The 21255-nt window shown below is 33.7% G+C and overlaps 3 protein-coding genes across 4 annotated transcripts; all 3 read right to left on the reverse strand.

Annotated features, from left to right (window-relative positions):
- Positions 1-5733: 5733 nt before the first annotated feature.
- On the reverse strand, positions 5734-7203 carry LOC108211452 (dof zinc finger protein DOF2.1). Of its 2 annotated transcripts, none has more exons than XM_017383057.2 (2): positions 7064-7203; positions 5734-6903 (listed from the first exon to the last, which is right to left on the reverse strand). In XM_017383057.2, the coding sequence occupies exon 2, from the start codon at positions 6874-6876 to the stop codon at positions 5929-5931; it is 948 nt and encodes a 315-aa protein (XP_017238546.1). In that variant the 5' UTR covers positions 6877-6903; positions 7064-7203; the 3' UTR covers positions 5734-5928. The 2 variants fall into 2 exon arrangements, with proteins under 2 accessions (XP_017238546.1, XP_063945106.1); XM_064089036.1 differs by having other exon boundaries at positions 7036-7199.
- Positions 7204-13304: 6101 nt separating this feature from the next.
- On the reverse strand, positions 13305-15346 carry LOC108212541 (geraniol 8-hydroxylase). The gene is made up of 2 exons (XM_017384268.2): positions 14334-15346; positions 13305-14032 (listed from the first exon to the last, which is right to left on the reverse strand). The coding sequence occupies exons 1-2, from the start codon at positions 15213-15215 to the stop codon at positions 13421-13423; spliced, it is 1494 nt and encodes a 497-aa protein (XP_017239757.1). The 5' UTR covers positions 15216-15346; the 3' UTR covers positions 13305-13420.
- Positions 15347-17670: 2324 nt separating this feature from the next.
- On the reverse strand, positions 17671-19599 carry LOC108213492 (geraniol 8-hydroxylase). The gene is made up of 2 exons (XM_017385293.2): positions 18694-19599; positions 17671-18527 (listed from the first exon to the last, which is right to left on the reverse strand). Exons 1-2 carry the CDS (start codon positions 19573-19575, stop codon positions 17916-17918), a joined length of 1494 nt encoding a protein of 497 aa, XP_017240782.1. The 5' UTR covers positions 19576-19599; the 3' UTR covers positions 17671-17915.
- Positions 19600-21255: the final 1656 nt, after the last annotated feature.

Raw genomic sequence — 21255 nt, forward strand, 5'->3', positions numbered from 1 at the left:
CATTGTACCTAAATCCTATCAACTCTGCGACATTTCATCAAGAATCCGCACAAAATCAAAATCCCATACAATCCATTAAAATCCATACACTAAAAACAATGCATTAAAATCCCAATCGAATACACCCCTCTTAGTTCAGGGTTTTAGAGGAGGTCTAATAACTTTCTCAGATGAGCTCCTTAGAATGTATGCGGCTCTAATAAAATTCTCATGAATTCTCCTATTTTAAGGTAATTATAAAAATATAATCTCAAATTATTTTTTCTCCCTATCAATATTTTGGGTTCTCATTGTTATACTTCTTTCCCCTGTATTTCCTATTTACTAATTTATATTTAACAAGCTTATAACTGTGCAATGCATGTGCGATTATAATATTTATCATTTTATCATATATATTCTAAATTCAACTGATTTTAATGTGTAAATAAAATTATGATTGAATAATGTGGTAAAATAAATTTTTTATTTAACAGATGAATAATTTTTTTTTGAAACAAACAGCTGAATAAATTCTTAATAGCTAAGTCCTGGCTAATTAAACTAATTTATATTTAACAAGCTTATAACACGTGCAATACACGTGCGATTATAATATTTATTATTTTATCGTATATCTAAATTCAACTAATTTTAATGTGTAAATAAAATTATGATTGAATATGTGGTAAATAATTTTTTTATTTAACACCTGAATAAATTCTTAATAGTTAAGTCCGTCAAATGGCTAATTAAACTAATTTATATTTAATAAGCTTATAACCCGTGCAATGCACGTGTGATTATAATATTTATTATTTTATTATTTTATCGTATATATTCTAAATTCAACTAATTTTAATGTGTAAATAAAATTATGATTGAATAATGTGGTAAAATAATTTTTTTATTTAACAGTTAAATAAATTTTTAATAGTTAAGTCCAATGACTAGTTAAACTAATTTATATTTAACAAGCCGTGCTATGAATAAATTCATGTTCAGTGAATATAAATATTATTGGATAAACAGAAAGGGAAAGAGTGAGAAGATAGAATGAGGCACACGAGTGTGCATAAATAACAGTCTAAGATTTTGAGATTTGGTCGGTAAGTTTTCTATTGCTGTGAAATATGATAATGATAGAGGTCAAAACAAAACATGCCATGCCAAGTGATAGTACTAACTGCTACCATTAATCAGATGGATCCGATTATTAGGTTGAATGTTAAAATCTGTGTGGTTTGTTGAGTCTACCATTAGTATAAAGTGCGTGAAAATGTGGAGTTTCTATATAGCTAGATCTTTTTCTTTAGATCTTTTTCTTTGTTCCTATTAGAGGTGTATATGGGTTGCCCAAACCGTTTAAACCGATCCAAACCGACCCTATTTTCGATCGAACCAAACCGAAAATTGTAAACCATTTTTTAATTGGGTTGAATCGGCTCCAACCCGGTTTTAACGGGTTGGGCATGATTTTAGATTTTATTTGGCCAACCCAAACCAACCCCAGGTATTTTAATAAAAATACATTATATATATATATAATATATATATCTAACAAAATTGTATATATATAAAATATACCTACCCAATTGAAATTATAACATTAGTGTGATAAATTTGAATTATAATATTGGTATCTTTCTTCGAGTTTCCTTTAAAATATCTTCCCTGCACATTTGTCATTCATCTACTTGCCTTTGAGAGTTCGATAGTGAAGTTACTATTCTTTAAAAGTCCGAGTTTGTTTTAATGCTCTATAATTTATAGGGTGTGTAGCAATTTTAAAACTACGATGTAGTACTTAGTAACCCGTCAAACCGACCTAAACCAACCCGAAGTATGACAAATTGGGTTGAGTTATAAATTAATTTTAATGGGTTGGGTTCGAAAATTAGCAAACCAAATTTAATGGGTTGGGTCGATAAAAAACCTAAACCGGGCCAACCCGGCCCGCGTACACCCCTAGTTCCTACTTTGGGTGAGTTGCAATTATGAGGCCGGTTGGCTGAGTTTAAAATAAGTACTTTTTGCTTAAAATAAAAAATTGAAGTAGAAGTCACAAGCAAGTTAAGACTTACAAGTGATTAAACTGTTTGTGAAACAAGTAGAAGTCGTGAAACAAAAGCTAGTAATCTTAACTTCTTTAAAGCGCTTTTTGATTTTTTACACAAACAGTACAAATAAGTGCTTCTAACTCATTCTAACTTATAAACCCAGAAACTGACTTATTAACGGTGCCAAACACCACCTATGTGTGCATCAACAGGAGTCGTAACAAAGATTTATTACTATTTGACCTTTAAGATCACAAAGATACGCCAGCCATATCGTACATTGACTGTTTGCCGATTTCAACTGTTGATACAGTACATAAGCATAACTACGTATATACATAAGTCATAACTTCCACAGTAGTGTTTAAAAAAGAATATTTGGTCTCATTTCTTTTATCTTGTTTCACTTTTTGTGATCAAATTAATCAAATTTTTATTATTAATGACTAATTATTCTTACATTATCTCTAAAAATCGAAAATACATCTAAAAGTAGAATAAATATAAATTTTAGTAATATTTTTTTGATAATCTTTCCTAATTATTTAATAGTTTATTAACACATAAATAAATTGTAAAATATACTCTATACTAATCAATTAATATAGTGTTTTGAAAATTTTGCTCGGCATGATAGGCATTTTTCTCTAAATCTCGTGATTTAATATTATTATAATTAATTAAGCATATATAATGGGAGTAAAAGAATGATTGGGTGCAATTCTCAAATATAATCGGAACCAAAATTATGTGGGTGTTTGGCAACCCATTTTAAGCCGGACTTCTCGGCTTATAAGTTAGAAGCACTTATTCGTACCGTTTGTGTAAAAAATCAAAAAGCACTTATAAAAAGTTAGGAATGCTAGCTTTTGTTTCAGGACTTATACTTATTTTCCAAATACTTTAATCACTTATAAGTCTTATCTTGCTTCTAACTTCTACTCCACTTATTTATTTTAAGCAATAAGCACTTATTTTAAGTTCACCCAAACGGCCCTCTTCTAACTTATAATTTTAGAAGCCGGGCTTAGAAGCCGGCTTAAAAGCCCGGCCAAACACCCCCTATATGTGTTCCATTTCAAAATCAAAATTGCAATGGCAACCGAATCATCTTTCTAAAAGAAGAAGAAAATAAGTATTTACATATAAACTTTCTGGCAAATGGACTCCGTACTACTAAAAATCTTGTTCAAAAGATCCTACATAATTTGCTATACTGGACCAAAAATATATAAATCATTAACAAATACAGAGACAAACAAAACGCAAGAGGTGACTAGACCCATATATACTAGCTTAGAGCATCTCCAGTGAGGGGTGCTAGATAAAACTTTTTAAAATGACAAAATATTATTATTTTATTTTCTCTCTCTTTTCGCAATTTTTATTTAAAAATTTGCTGCAATGATTAGCATCCAAAGTTGCCACATATTTGTACAAGTATAAGTATAACAACAAGATAGAAAACTATATATCTTTAGGATGATATATACTCTTTTTTGTATTTTAGGAGGGTGCCAAAAATTAGCAACTTTGCTTGGCACTACTTCCACTCCAATGGATAGTCAACAAGAGTGGCATGCCACATCATGACATATTTTAGCATTCTTTTTGGCACCTTTATTGGAGTTGATCTAATAGCTCGTGCAATGCAGAGACCTTTTTAATTATATTATAAAATTTTATTCTTAATATATTTCAAATGATAAAAAAATTATTTTTTAATAATAAATCCTAATTACAAATTAAATAGAAAGTTATATTATTTTTTATAGCAGAACCATTTATATAGTACCAACCTCTTGTCCTCGTTAAACTAGGCTTTACGCATGTGAACGAGGCTCGAGATGGGTGAAGTTCATCACGTAAGACGTTAAATACTAATTAATTATACAACTAATCACGGGTTATGATACAAGATTAAGGTTAATCCTAGAATAAAATAGGTAATAAACTTTTAGTTCAGGGTTTTAGAGGAGGTCTAATAACTTTCTCACACTACAAAACATGGGCTTATACGACGGATCAGATGAGCTTCTAAGGAGGAATGTATGCGGCTCCATTAAAATTCTCATGATTTCTCCTATTTTTAGGTAATAATAAAAATATAATCTTAAATTATTATTTTTTTCTCCCTTTCAATATTTTGGGTTCTCATTGTTATACTTCCTACATTTTTCCCAATATTTCCTATTTACTAATTTATATTTAACAAGGTTATAACCTGTGCAATGCATGTGTGATTATAATATTTATTATTTTATTATTTATCGTATATATTCTAAATTCAACTAATTTTAATGTGTAAATAAAATTATATTTGAATAACGTGGTAAATAAATTTTTTATTTAAAAGTTGAATAAATTCTTAATAGCCAAGTTTAGATATCATGTATGGAGGAGGAGGATTGCAATTGTTTAAGGTTCGATTGGAGGCAATATACGCTCCTCCAGCTTCACAACCCAATTAGTAGAATGTTTGATTTGTTGATTATCATCGGAAACAACACATTTTAATCTTTTTATCTGAATGTAAAAATTTGTCCTAATGATATAAGTTTTTGGTTCAAATCTGAATGATTCGAAGGAAATTATGGATTTATGTTGGAATGATTGAAAGGAATTTATGATTTATATGTCCGGATGATTCGAAAAATTTATGAATTTTGTCTTATTAATTTTATTTTATGAATTTATAGCATGCAATACAATTTGTTGTACTGAAATTATGCTCGTACTTAGTTACTTTGAATTAAAAAAATTGAATAGAATTTTTTTTGACAACATCAGGTTGGTTGTTTGTTGATTATTTTGACAAACTAACTAGTTTAACTAATCTTCCATGCCACGTGGAATATATATCTTGATTTGCCACATCAGTTGTCATTAACTATGATTGGTTCTTTAAACATTTTTTTTTGCATGATTTTGAAAAGATTGTTGCTTAATTTTGTTAGTAAAAAACGTTGTTAGTTGATTAGCAAAATAGTGAAAGGATTAATGAAATTTTTAACGATAATCTCTAACTTTTTCGACAATGAAGCCTTTGTCACCGTGAACAATTGTCCATGTTAGAGTGAAATGACCGAAAATATATTGATATTTTTTTTTAATAATAAATTAGTTTAGATTAGAGTTGTTTAACTTAAAAGATCTGCTATACCTATATATTAATTTGTCAAAAACTATAGCAACTAGAAGTACAAGAATTTCAATTAGCTAAATGTCTAGAGTATTTATGAATTGAAAAATTAAAAAATTTACAAAATACCTTGCAAACTAACTTACATATATTAGTGTCAAATATTTTACCTGTCTCTTTAGAAATCATAAAACAACTTAATAATTTCATTAAAATTTGAAATAAATTCATATCATAACATGAATTTGAGAGTAATTTTTTGCAAAAAAAATAAAATGTAAAATAAAATTAAATGTTAATATATTAAAATTTATATCTAAACAAATATAATTTAAATAAATATAATAAGAAAAATGATATAATGAAATAAGACGTTATTTTATTAATAATAAATTTAAATAATCTATTTAACTAGATGCTTGGCACGGGCCATAACCATAATAAAATCGAAAATGTCCCGGAGTTTTTATTGTTAAACCAGATCGAGAACTTATAAACTCAAACCTAGCTAGCTAGAAAGGAAGTTTTTCAAAAAATAGAAGAAGCTGAGAATTCAATGAAAGATAAACTTCGACCATATTTATACATCACAACCATGCCAGACCAAACTAGCTTTATGCCTTTATAGATACACCAGAGCCTAATAATCTCAAACCCTAGCTTAATTACCGTGAAGGCAGGTGACAAAGGAAGAAAATTAACAAGACATATAAATAAACATTAAAAAAAAGAGAGAGAGCCATTTTTCTAATGGTATGCACCGTCGGTTGTGGGTAGTTCAGGCCTTGAAAGTGATGCATTATTCCAACAACCGACTAACTGATGACCTCCTCCGAGCACCGGAGTCGACTCCAAAATGTCTGAACAATTAGCCGAAGGAGTATGCCCACTTCCCATAAGTAAATTAGCTGCCGCATAATTATCAGAATAGTAATTTTCTGCAGATTTAAAGCTAGCCCTTTGATCACAAACCTGATCTTGATTATTTAGATTTTGCCCTATGAAGCCACCACTTTGTTGTTGATTATTTAGGTTGTTACTATATGGATCCAACCGGAAGCCTCCTGATCCATTCAAAAAGGGCCCTTCTTCCTTTACAGAATTTATGATATTGGAACAATCGTAGTTAGGGTCAGGGTTTTGGGCTTGGTTAGACCTGAGCAGTGCTAGCAAATGACTAGTCTGAGGGGAGGTCCATAGAAGAGAGTGTGTGGAGAGGCCTCCATGATCGGATCCGCCTAAATAGGCTGATGAAGCTTTTCCCTGCAGCATGTTCTCTGACGTCAGTATATGAGACCTTATGTATTTTCCAGTAGTAGGTTTTTCAAGTGCGGATGAGATCGCATGGCTGATGTTAGCCTTGTTGTTTTTCCGGCATCCACCTCCTATAGGGACATTACGGAGGGCACCTCCTTTAGTCCAATAGCGACGACAAGTCTTGCAGAAGTGACGAGGCTGAGTGAGGTTATAATTATTGTAGTAGCAAAACTTGGTGTTTGAAGAGTCACAGCGAGGGCATCTGAGTGGATTTGAGTTTTCGGATGACGGTTTAGGGTTAGTTGTGGTAGTGGTAGTGGTGGAGGAAGATTGTAGAACTCCGGTGGGAGGAGGTAATGAAGCTTCTCTTTTACCAACACTAAGGCCCTCTGCTGCAGTATGATTGCTGACGTTACCACCAAATACCTCTTGAATCATCTTTTCTTCAACTCTTTGTTGATCTACCTACGTAAATCAGAGAAAAAAAAAGAGCCAAAATGAAACGATTAAAGAAGTTGAAGTTTCTAGCTTCTATTCACTAACAAAAAAGGATAACATGAAAGCTTGTTTTGTTGCAAGAATAGATGATCTCTTAACTGCAGTGGATGGAACAAACAAAACTTGCCTTTGTTTAATGTAAAAATGACTTTGTTGGCTTATGTTTTCTGGAATGCAAGAATGAATCTATGTATCTTGGACCAGGTCTAGTGCGCCTTAATATACAAACGCTTTTTTTGTGATGGGTCGTCCATGAACATACGGTAAACATTAAATGATACTATGTATTTAGCTCATATTGATCGATTCATATTTCTTAATAATGGCCCTGTATATATTAAAATCATACCAATCAAAATGAGTTATATACATAGAATTTAATGTTTAGCATGTATCCATGAACACAGACTAGACCAACCGATATACAAATACAAAGGAAAAAGCAGGTATTTGTGCAGTGAGTGGGGGAGATATGTGCTGTATGGTGTGCGTGTGTTGTGACTATCCGTTACTGACAGAGCGCTCATGCATGTGTTTGTTGTTTAGCTGTTCCTGGATTTTGTCTATACAGCCGTATCTATGTCATGTATCAAAATTCGAGTGCGGAATAAAGAAGAATAATCATAGTTAGTAGTGTTATAATCAAAATATTTGTATAGATAATGATGATATGGGGCAGCTTTATTGAGCAGACTAATGATAGTAGCAATCGATACTATCCAAAAAATAATGTTTGTTGTGGCTAGTCTTTGAAATTTGAAGATGCTGTGGTTCAAGAATCATGATTAGCAGTCAAGTTGAAGAAAAGAAGAGTGAGTGGGCTTATCACGTGCAGCTACGTGTAAAGGAGTTGTTGTAAGTCCCTACTCCCTCCCATGGCTCTTGCTTTCTTGATTGTCCCACAACTCGTTCCTTCTTCTATCTCCAACATCATGACCCCGCTTCACAAATGCTTCTAGTCGAGGTACAGAGACTGCTTGATCGTAATTTGTTTGGAATCATTCTACTACCTAATCGTTATGATTCTTATTTGATCACTGCAAAAATTTACTTATCGTTTATACATTACAAGCTTTTAGTTTTTCTGGTGATTTCTCAGTCGGTTGAATCATGTTTTTAGTAGGAGATATATGTGTGAGGACTAATGTTTTCGTAATAAATGTGTCAGGTTCCTCTCCTTATCCTAAGAACCCTAAACCTTATTTCTAGTATTAATTAAGGTTTTGCAGCAAAATTGCACATGCAAATAATGTCGTGCTTATGTATTATATTTTAAAATTATTTTTAAACACACACAATGATGCAAACAATATGTATTTAGATTTAGATTCTGAAAATCTATTTAAATTTAGAGTTCTGCAGCGAAACTTTAGCGGTTCTAAGATTGATTCTCTCTTGAGCGCTAACCTGAATTTGTAAGATACAAAAACCAATTGGTCACCAAATTAAATTATTAATCATGTTGCGAGGAAAAAAGGACATGTGAAAGCAATAGCTAGTTCTGAGAGCACTGTTTTAGCAAATAATCCAAATTCCAACAATGATTAATGCTCGGCAGCTAGCTAAGAACAACTCCAAGGAAGTGTGTAAATATGCCTTACTGTCTGTTTTCTTCTCCAGAGACTAACTAATGCTGACAATAATAACATTCACAAACATACTAGTTACTGTAAGAGAATATCCAAGCGGGGCTATGATTGCAAAAGAGGGTCCTTCATGTTTTGTATACAAGACCAATTGTTATTATTTAACGAATCATAATTGCAGGATTGACCTCTAAATCACTTCATCTTCCCCATAATGCTCATACATTTTCTCCATTTATTCTTCTTGTTTCTACGGGGTTAGTGCATTGGAGTTGATGCTGTCAAAAAAAGCAAGGATGAGGGACACAAGGAGCTATGAATAAGATAAAGTAAATGTGAATGGAGACACAGAATTTACAAGGACCACAAACCTGAAAGTGATAGTAAGAGTAAAGAAAGGTTTGTTCAATTTTATCCCCACGGGGTGTCCCAGATGGTTGGACAGTGACGCTTAACGCTTGCTCCCTTGAGATCACAAATTCGATTTCGCTCGGGGTATGAGTGTGCTAGTAGTCTAACCGGATTAGTCGAGGTGCGCGCAAGTTGACCCGAACACTGTTTTAACAAAAAAAAAAGGTTTGTTCAATTTGCATTTTACTTGCCATATGATTCAAAAGACAAATGCATACATATGGAAGTACATTTAACACTGAATATTTAAGAAAGTACGACACGAGTTTTTTCTGAGTTGGTCTGATAACGCGCGTGCCATGCGGAGCAGCAACGTAGACACTGAAATGACCCCCGACATTTGAATTACACTCCCGCTTGCATAATTCGTCTGCGCTGCAGGAGCAGCAGCGTATGAGTCGTCACAATACTGGAGAACTTAATAATTGAGCGTCTCGTTCCATTTATTATTTGCAGTAGAAAACAACGTTACAGATAATGCACTGGGAATGTTAAAGTATCACTGTAGCAATATGTCTAGTCGACGTCCCCTCGTCATTTCCTTTCACGCCCCACCAGCGAGACTTGCATGGTCCTACCCTGCATTTCATGCATACTCACTACTGAAACTCTGTAATTTCCTCGATTCTTGAATTCTCTTCATTTTAGTTTCTACGACTACTTTGCCCCGTACCTCTTGGTTGCCTCATTTTCGGCCGTCATAGTATATTCGGAAACAAATTCTTACCAACGACTCGTCACAACTCTCGATCTGTCGTAATTTACTTGGCCTTGTTAAACTAATTATTTCATTATTTAATTGATTGAGTTACCTTATATATACATGCACATTGACAAAACAGTCGAAAAGTTCAAGATTCACAACATATTAACAATATATATCAATATGACAATTCGGTCGGATAGAATGGCATCATCCAAATGCAAACTTAATTAATAAATATTTATCATTGTCTTGTATATTTTTTTTTGCTAAGTGAAAACGTATTATGTATCATGATATATAATATTATGTATTCAATATGATATATCTTGGATTTAAATTATCAATAAAAAATTATTTATGAATATTAAATAGTGTATATTACAATTGACAAGTCTACTATATCTAGAAAACTCCAACAACACGTAACAAATAACTATCGACATCTAAATTATTAGAGTCATTTTCTACAAATTTTATCAAAATTAAAGAACCTACAAACCAACTTACATTTGTAACTATTAAATTTTTTTTCCAGTATTTTAGAAATCACAAAATAACATAATGATTTTATTAAAAAAATTAAATTTTTATAGAAGATAATGTATTTATATATAGAAAATTTTATATCTAAGTAATAATAATTTAAATAAATAATATTAAAAGGATGATAATATAGTTAAATAAAAAATATTATATTTTTAATAAATAATAGATTTAAAATATCTATCTAATCCGGTGTTTGGCGGATCATAAGCTCGTAAAAGTTAAATACAGAATGAACCACACAAATTAAAGTGCAGATAGATGCAAGCATCTGTCCATAACTACTTGTAAATTGTTGATCGATAATGCTCTGCACCGCCCTTTTGCTTTGGCCGAGTAGTTGAGGGCTAGGGCTGTTCACGAACCGAGCCGAGCCGAGTTTTGACCGAACCGAGCCGAGCTTTAATTTTTTTTTCTGATGAGCCGAGCCGGGCCGAGCTTTTTTATCGAACAAAAATTGTGTTCAAGCTCGGCTCGTTAACTAACGAGTCGAACACGAGCTTGTTCGCGAACAAATACAAGCCGAGCCGAGTCGAATCGAGTCGAGCCGAGCCAGAAAAAAAATAAGGACAAACCGCTAGTTGACTCTTAAAATAGCTAACCAAATAATTTTAATTTTTTTTAAACTTTATTTATATCACTAAAATGTATATATGTTAACATCCATACGGTTGGATCGGTAAGAAATATTTTTTAAAATATTGAAACACTAAATTAGGATTAAACACTAGTTAGCGGTATTAGTTAACCTTCTACTTGACTGTTAAAATAGCAAACCATATAAAATTATTATTTTCCGAAATTTTGATTACATCACTAAAATATATATATATATATATATATATATATATATATATATATATATATATATATATATATATATATATATATATATATATACTAGTTGATAAGCCGCGCGTTGCGGCGGCCTATAAAAATTATATTAATGATTCAATATTAATATTTATAGAATAAAATATTTTTTGGCTGTCTATAAAAAGTATATTAATGTTTCAAAGTTAATATTTGTACGATAAAATAAATTTATATTATAAAAATCTTGATATAATACCAATACTAATATATAAAATTGCAAAATTGGACTATAGTTCATGGTGAAAAAATGAAAATAAATTTATACACGTAATTAACAATTTAAAGCATGACGAATCTTAATTATTTTTTTTGAAAAGTAATCATGTTCTTGCATTGTCACCTTCCTCCAATTTTTTTGATTGATTGTGTGCAAAAACATCTAACTTAAATCTGTGAGATAGCGGTCTATAACTACCCTCTTAAAAGTTGCTTGAACGGAGCAAACAGATAATGCATGAATAATTTTTTCTTGTATACAAAGTAAATCATATAAAAATTAACGACAACAAACATGTCTGATAAACAAAACATATATTCTAAAAGAATAACCAACAAACATACATCACTAATAGTTTATTTTGTTGATATCAACCATCAATATCATGTCAAGACTATATTCTTTTCCGTGTTTGGATTTGTGGACTCCGATATAACGGTCTATAACTACCTTTGTTTGCAACAATCTTTGTTTTTTTTAATACTGTATAAACAGCCTTTACTTATCGTTGGAGAAGAATCGAGCAAGAGAAAGATAATTCTAATTTTTGATATTTTTTATCCAAAATTTTCATAAAATTAGAAAAATAGAACGGAGCGATGTGAGAGGCACCACCTACACGCCCCCTCACTTCTCCTTTAAAAACCGAGATCGAGTAAGAGAACTATCACCAGAAAGAGGTAGGTTTGTGGTATTGAGAGAGGAGGTTGTGTTTAGATGATCCAAAACCCTGCGATCTATACGGGTATTTATAGGTGCAGAGAGACTTGTTTACCACTCTTTCCCATAATTAAATAATCTGAACAAAATCAGAATAAAATTTTCAAGTTACTGTATTCCATAAATAATCTATATTTCCTATAATTAAATAATCTGAAACAAAATCAGATTAAAACTTTCAAGCTACTATATTCCATAAATAATCTGAAACAAAATCAGATTCTGAAACTTGTTTCTAATATACCCGAAACTAAAAAAAGTAGTTCTAATTTTTGATATTTTTCATCCAGAAATTTCAGAAAATTAGAAAAATAGAACGGAGCGATGTGAGAGGCGCCACCTATACGCCCCTCGCTTCTCCTTTATATAAGTATATTGATTAATTATATGTTGAATTCTGAGTTCAATAACATATATAAATTATAAAAAAAACCCCGAAAATATTATATTTTTTCGAGCTTTAACGAGCCGAGCTCGAGCCGAGCGAGCTCGAGTCGAGCTCGAGTCGAGCTCGAGCCGAACATACTAAAAGCTCGGCTCGAGCTCGTTTACTTAACGAACAATTTTTTGTGTTCGAGCTCGAGCTCGTTAACTTAACGAGCCGAGCCGAACGAGCTCTTAACGAGCCGAGCTCGAGCTTGTTCGCGAACAGCTCGGTTCGTTAAACAGCCCTAAATGAGGGCAGTTGACGAAAGAGGATCCTGCAAAACAATGCAAGCACAGGTTGAACCCGTTAAGCACCTCCTGTGTAAGAATAAGTGATCTCTCTTTGCATATAAATGATATATTTTACCTCTTTTATTCTCTCTAAGCTCCATATATATAGGGGGGAAACCACATTGTCATTATTGTTGTCTGGAAAACATCCTGGTCTCAACTAAATCCTTGTGATTGCCATATCATGTATAAGCGCAAAGCTGAGTAATTCCTAAGGGAGAACTCCTAGTACAAGGGTCTTTTTTTCTCTGTAAAATGTCAAAACGACTGTTATTTTATGTTTTCCCAAAGACACTCTATTGTTTCGGTATTAACTAATGAAAAATTTAAACTTTCCATGGAGTAATCAAGCATTTTAGTTGAAAGTTGATTGACGTACACCTGATGCTGTGATGCATGATAAATTGAGAAGGTCCTCTGAAACTACAATAGGATGATATAGTCGTATTCCATTAATTAGTAAATTCACCAACCGTTGATCTTCCTATTTTGTTTTTTTTCAACTGCAATAAAACCTTAGGAAGCACGACCTGCTTATTGAATTGACATTGAGAATGTATCAAACAGCTGCGTTCTGAATTCTGATGTTTAGTAGAAAATTTGAAATACATGCAAGTGTTTCTTTAATGTCAACATCTAAAAAATCTTCAACTCGTTCAGTTTCTTAGAAAAACAAACAAATACGAGTCCGACTATATGATGTTAAAATCAGACAGGGACTGAAGTTGCTAGGGCGCAAAGTGGATGCAGCTTTCCCAGAGTGATCCCAAACTTCTCGTCCATGCCTAGTTCATTTGCCGAAATCTTACCTTCAAGCTCCCAATCAAAACAATTTATGAGGGATCCCAACACTACAGGCACCGTCCTCGATGCCAGAGACATCCCTGGACATATCCTTCTCCCTGCACCGAATGGAATCAGCTCGAAGTCTTGGCCTTTTAAATCAATGTCTGAATCCAGGAACCTTTCCGGATAAAATGACAGGGGATTCTTCCATGAACTTTGGTCACGCCCAATCGCCCATACATTGACTAGAACTTGTGAATTCTTTGGTATAGTGTAGCCATTCACTTCAGCTTCCTCTGCTATTTGGCGCGGTAATAAGAAAGGGATGGGAGGGTGTAACCTTAGAGTTTCTCTCACGATACATTGCAAATAAGGCAATCGAGTAATGTCAGCCTCTTCAAGAATCTTTCCTTTTCCCAGTACTTTGTCTAGCTCTGCTTTTGCCTTCACCATCGTTTCTGAGTTTCTCAGTAACTCCGCCATTCCCCACTCAACAGTACTCGAAGTCGTATCTGTTCCTGCAACAAATATGTCCTGCATGCATTTGGTTTTCTGATTTAAGTCTATGCTGACAAAAATATTGCTTCTGAGTATTCAAATTTTAATCCCGAGGCTAAATAAAAGCTGGTATGATACATTCTTAACTATAACAACACCACTATATTCACTAGTATCCAAAATATATGTAAATGTGTGGTCGTTTGTTGAAACCATTGATTTGTTTTTCTTCTAAAGTATTCATTGTATTACTAAGGTCGAACTTCTATTTGTGATTTGTATTTTTACCAAATCATAAAACTGAAATTTATTAATACAGGAGGAAATACTAACATACCAGGAGAAGGTGTTCAATACGAGTTTTGTCAAATTCGACAGGGCTGCCTTGAGAGATCTTGATTAGTTCATCAAGCGCATCGTTGTTCACTGCAAGAGTGCCTGACCTCTTTAAAGCCATTCGCTCAGTGATCAAACCCTCCAAAAGCTTTAGTATACTCTCAAAATGACCTGTCATTCTGCGGTATACACCTTGCAAGTCCATCTTCTTAAGCACAGGAAAGAAATCAACCAGATTAGGCTTACCTACTTCAGCCATAATATTCCATACCAGGTCCTTGAACTCTTTAGATGAATCCTGAGAAGGGTCTGCCATATCCTTTGAAAATATAGTGTTTGATAGAAGATTGAGGGAAGTCGTAAAAGCAGCCCGACCAATATCTATTGCCTCTCCAGTTTGGCTACACTTTTTAACGTATCCAATAAGGTCATTCACCTTGCTACTACGTAGATGCTGATTTGCGTCCAACTTGTTAAATGAAAACAAATTTGAATGGATTATTTTCCTGAGATTAGACCACAGAGGGCTGACGGGTAAAAATGCAACAGAGTATTTAAAATGGTCGCAGGCAAAGATCGCGTCTGGGATGAACCTCCTAGAGAAGATAATGTCTTGCTTCTGAAGGACTTGTTGAGCTATGGCTGGTGAAGAAATGACAATGGTATCTAAGCATCCCATTTTGAGATGCATGATTGGGCCATAGATGTCCGCAAGCTTGGCGAGAGACTGATGGGGCAGATCTCCCAGTGTGGCAAGGTTACCAATGATAGGTAACTGAAATGGACCAGGGGGGAGTTTCTTGCCTCTCCGTGAAAATAAAAACAGAGACTTGAAGAAAGCAAAAGCTAGAATCATATAAATTACAGTGAGTACCACTTCCATCTTGCTCTAACTCACAGTTTCAAGCTCTTCAAGACGGAATTCTTGTGGTATATGCAGTTGTTCTAACCTCGTGCTACTTTAAATAACATCTGTTGTGTAGTATGCACATGCCACCCATAATGTATTGCCTTACGAATACAGTTGGAGATGATAATATACATTAACCTCATGGTTTTGAGATCTGCAATGTGTTTACTGTTTTATCACTTTAAGTTAATATTACAATTGTAGTCATTAAGCGTTTAAATGAGTTTTAGTGATTTGTAAGATTTAACTATGTATAGCATGGAACTTGAGAAGTACTGAATATTCGCATGCGTTTATTTTTCTATTTATACTAGAGGAGTATGAATTATTGTGCACATAAGTATAAATAAATGTAGTAGTTTATAAGAGGAGAGCATAAACAGGAGGGTGAATTTATACTGAGATGAGATCATTAGACATAAAAATATGTGAAACGATAGCCAGAAGATGGATTCTCAGAGAACATTGGAGGAACCTTAAGTTAGTGGGAAAAAAGAAGATCTCAGAAATTGCAGAGAAACATAAATCAACAAGAACAGCAAGAAGAATAACAAGATATAGTACTAGTCCCCCATGCCTCTTACTAGATCCGCCCCTGAGTACTACCATGTAAGCAGGAATAGCGGTAGTATAGGTTACACATGAGGCTGCCTCTCTGTTAGATATTACTAGTATGGAACAATGGTGATGAAAAATCTCACCTTTTCCTGTTTTTAGTTTGGTTATTGACTTCATGAATCTTATCCTATGATCTCAATCCTTGTTGTCGTGAATAATCTGTAATGCCTCAGAGTCAAAGATCAGCATGTCTGAATAATCTTACTAGAGCTAGACTCTTAGGATGGATGTTTAACTCAGTATAGATGCCCTTACTACCCTCTAGAAAGTAAGAACCGAAGCGAAAAAGTTTGAGCAAAGTAGAACACCTAAAAAGTTTAGTATAATTGTCGGAACCAACATCAAGGGAATTTATCTGAAAGTGTAGTATGGTTTTTGCATAACAAATTGAATGAATGTATGTATGATTTTTCTTATTCCTTCTCTACGTAATATAGTCCGTATTTATCTGAATGTGAGGCACAGGAGATCATCTGCATGATGATGATGGATGGCTCACTTGAGCTAACTTTTTTAGTCAAAGCTACTTTTAAAAGCATGAATAAAGATCAAACTAAATTCAATCTAGGTTTAAATTCAATAGCATTTTGCTTATGCAAATTATGAAAAATCGAAATCATTGCAAGGTTCTTGTTCTGATTTACTTTTTTTTTTTTTTTTGCCATAATGTTCTGATTTACTTGAGAATAAAATTTCCTGACAGTACTAATCTAGCAAGCTAATCATTTTACAGTGTTTTATAATCATCTTTAGAAACACAGTCTGGAGGAAATAAGAAAACTGAATCTAAAATCTGGTAACAAGTCATTACAGATTTGATCAACAGGAAAATCTGGTGAAAGCTAGCAAGGCATAGAAAAACCTTATGAAGAGTTTTTTTAACAAAGTATAGTTCAGTCACATGCATTATATCGACTGGAAATGTCTACTACAGCTTTAAGCTCTTATTTTCTGCAAGTAAGCTATGAAAACAGTTATGTCCTGAGCATTTTTATACCGAAAAATGCATCTGGAATAGAGAATCCACTAATGGAAGTTCAGCCTAATCTGCAAAGCTTAGCCTGCCCTCACCTTGGATAACAAGAGTTCGAGCAGTTTATGAAGATAGGCACCTGTTGAGTTCTATTAAGTTTACTTCAACTAGGAAAAATTTATGAAGATAGTTTTGGACGGAAAAGGTGTAATTTGCAGCGCGCTAATTACCAGGGGGATGCAAAATGCAATTAATAAAAGTATGTTGACTGAAGTGCGTTTGCGCCTAAGTTTAGGGGTGCATTTTGCAATTAACTCTTCTTTATATACACATATTTAGCTAAATCATAATATTTTCTAAATGCTAAATGTTCAATGATGTATTACTAGCAGGTATCCATCGCAGAGAAATAAATATCTCATACAAATTTGCATATGCATTCAAAAGTCACCATTGGACAGATAATTAGAATAAAATTTACAGAGAACAGAACACATAACCTAACTAAACTGCCTCTTTGACAAGGCTGGAGCCCTTGTATCCCGTAAAGGGGGTGAAAGAGAAACCATTGAACTAAGATGTCGTTAGTCATGTATACACGTTAATACATTATTGCCGAGTCATAACTGTAACTTGTCTAGATCGGTACAATCCATTCTAGTACCACCAAGGTTATATTGCTGCAAATTTGAGCGATTTGCATTTGAGATATGTGAATAGAAACTACTGCAATCTTTCACTATCAAACTGAATTTGAATTATTTTCCAACAAGCACAGAGACAAGTAAAACTACTGCCTCTTTGATCCAGACTTACTCTGTGCATTTGAGGTCATATTAAACACACAGAGTAAGTCTGGATCAAAGAGGCAGTAGTTTTACTTGTCTCTGTGCTTGTTGGAAAATAATTCAAATTCAGTTTGATAGTGAAAGATTGCAGTAGTTTCTATTCACATATCTTAGCATTCTTATTCCTACAGTGCTAGTTGCATATTTTGCTGCATTAAGTATTTCAGCTATTTATTGCTTAGGGAAAGTACTCTAAACTTAGTAAAAGCAAGTACACAGGGACTAGCTTCAAGTTTAAACCACGTCTGACGTTGCCAAGGCACGAAGTGGAAGAAGTTTTCCTACAGTTAGCCCGAACTTCTCCCCCATGTCCAATTCATTTGGAAGAACTCCACCTTCAAGTTCCCAATCAAAGCAGTTTACGAGGGAGCCTAACATGACAGGCACCATCCTCATTACCAATGGCAAGCCGGGGCATATCCTTCTCCCTGCACCGAATGGAATGAGCTCGAAGTCTTGCCCTTTTACATCAATCACCGAATCCAGAAATCTTTCAGGGTAAAAGGACAAGGGATTTTTCCATGAAACTGGATCACGCCCAACTGCCCAGACATTGACTATAACTTGTGAATTCTTCGGAATAGTGTAGCCATTTACTTCAGCCTCTTCATCTATTTGGCGTGGTAACAAGAAAGGAAGGGGTGGGTGTAACCTTAGAGTTTCTTTTACAACACATTGCAAGTAAGGTAATCGACAGATGTATGCCTCCTCTAGGATCTTGCCTTTTCCTAGTACTTCGCGGAGCTCAGATTTCAGCTTCAACATTGTTTCTGAGTTTCTCAGTACCTCCACCATGCCCCACTCCACCACACTTGAAGTTGTATCCGTTCCTGCAACAAATAGGTCCTGCATGTTTTTGATTTAGTCGTCGAAGAGACGAAGACTCAAATTAAACCCCTACTTATCAATGTTATGAAATCACAGGATTCACTGAAAAAAGATTTATATATGCACATCAGGTCTTAAGGGTAAAAAACAACCATTGACAATGTAATGAAAATAATTAACATACCACAAACAGGTGTTCCATAAGTTTTTTGTCAATCTCATCAGGATTCACTTGAGAAATCTTGATCAGCTCATCAAGCGCATCTTTATACTCAACAGGATTGCCAGACCGCATTAATGCCAAACGCTCATTTATCAAACCATCTAATACCTCTATTAGATCAACATAATGACGGGCCATGTTCCGCTTCACACCCTGTGGGTCTAACTTCTTTAGCACGGGAAAGAAATCAGCAAGATTAGGTCTACCTGCATCGATCATAATATCCCTTATCAAGTCCCTGAACTCTTTAGCTGAATCTCGACCAGGGTCTGCTATATCCTTAGAAAATATAGTGTTGGATAAAAGATTGAGAGACGTCATGAAAGCAGCCCGGCCAATATCCACTGCCTCTCCATTTCGGCTACACTTTTTCACGTATTCAACAACCTCATTCACCTTCCTTTTACGAAGATGCTGATTTGCGTCCAGCTTGTTCACTGAAAAAATATTTAAATTGACAATTTTTCTGAGGCTCCTCCAGCGAGGGCCAATGGGTAAAAATACCATAGAATATCTGTTATGGTCGAAAGCACAGAGGCCGTCTGGTATAAACCTGCTAGAGAAGGCAATGTCTTGCTTCTGAAGGACTTGCTGAGCTATAGTTGCTGAAGAAATGACAATGGTGGTTACGCTCCCCAATTTCAGATGCATGATTGGGCCATAGATTTGTGCAAGATTTGCGAGGGACTGATGGGGCAGATTGCCCAGTTTGTTAAGGTTACCGATGATAGGTAACTGGAATGGACCTGGGGGAAGTTTTTTGCCTATAATTCGAAATGAAAGCAAAGACTTGAAAAGAATATAAGCTAGCATTAGAGATATTACAAAGATTATCACATCCATCTTGCTCAATTGAGCTTTCCTGGTTGCCAGTTTTGTGGTATGGAAGTGAGTTCTAACATCTGCTTGTTTATATAAGATCATGTCTGATGGGAGCCACATCTTATCTTATTCTTATCGGGTTAAATATCAAAGTGGTCACCGGAGTGGAGGTCATGTATCATTTTGCTCACTGATCTTAATATGGTATTATTTTAGTTATTAAAATCATAATAAATATCAATAAAGTATCTCCAAATTTTAGTTTAAGGAGTAAAATATTATTTATAAGGTTTTACGAATTGTTCTTGGATGCTACCACAACCAAGTAAAAGTTTATGATTTCTAGTATTTAAGACAATATATTTAGATTTTATCAATTTTTGTTTATTATTTATTTTTAATTAAAACAAAATTAATAATTATATAATAAAAAATAAATATTAAATAAATTTTATAAAATCTAAATATCTTATCATAAATACTAGAACTCATAACTTTTTACTTTGTTATAGTAGTATTCAAAAATAATATGTAAAAATTATAAGTTACTCTTTCATTATTTTAAAAAACTGAAAATTACATCTTAGAGAGTTAGAGTAGATTAAAAATTACTTTCGGTGACAATTTTTTTTAAATTTTTTCACTTGATAATATATTAATAAATTTCAGTCAAACTTTGGTCAATTTGACCGGCACAAACTCAAAGGTGACAACTAAAATGAGACGGAGAGAGTATTTTTACTCTTTGAACTAAAATTTGAAGGTACTTGATTGAAATTTATTGTTTATTTAATGATTGAAAAGATACCCAGATAAGTGATATATGACCACCAATACTTTTATATTTAACCCCTAATCTTATTACCAACCACAAGTTGAACTCTAACCATATTCTGTTACTCTGTATCTCAGTTTATCAAAAAATCAAGAAAAGCATATGCGCCTTAGCGCCGATATGCATCAACGGATTCACGTTCTGGATTTCAACAGCCATATCGTCGAGATGTAAATAAAAATAAATTAGAAGCATATGCGGCTGTGCACATAATCGTAATATGGCCGCTAGAAATCTGTTTCAATATCTGTGCACATAAGCATATGCACACTATTTTTGTAATTTTTTTGATATCTTAAATCCATATCTGAAGCTAATTTCGAATCTAAAATTTAGTACATATATAAAAAAAGAAGTTGCATTAATAATTTATTTGGATTATTATTTAAAGATGAGTGTTGAAAGTGGCTCTTGTGGTTGAAGCTTGAATTTGTGGAAGGCCTGGGACCGCAGAATCGTTTAACTTAAGCTACTGCCCGGCCTTTCCATTCCGGCGTTTTGGACGTGATAGTTTGTCCAAGAACATGGGCTAAGGTCTCCATTTTTTCTTATATAGACATTCTTTGCTATAGTTGTCATGTCATCACGCAGCTTCACATCATTTCGATTTTGATTTTTCTGGTGCGTATGATGATTGATGATGAAGAGCATGCCAGCATTGTTATCCTTCTAGAACAGATTGCATTCACGATTCATATCAGTAAGTAATTTTACCTCTTCATGAATTCTCATTAAATTTGAGGTAGGGATAGCTTATTTTCGCGATGATGGCTCACATTAAACGACTTCACACTGTCTCTTTTCTTTTTAATTACTAATATTTCTGGTCAGAAGGTGATTGTAATTGCATGAACCAACATTGCAGT

The sequence above is a fragment of the Daucus carota genome, chromosome 3 (genome assembly GCF_001625215.2).
Source record: "Daucus carota subsp. sativus chromosome 3, DH1 v3.0, whole genome shotgun sequence".
Classification (NCBI taxonomy): Eukaryota; Viridiplantae; Streptophyta; class Magnoliopsida; order Apiales; family Apiaceae; genus Daucus; species Daucus carota.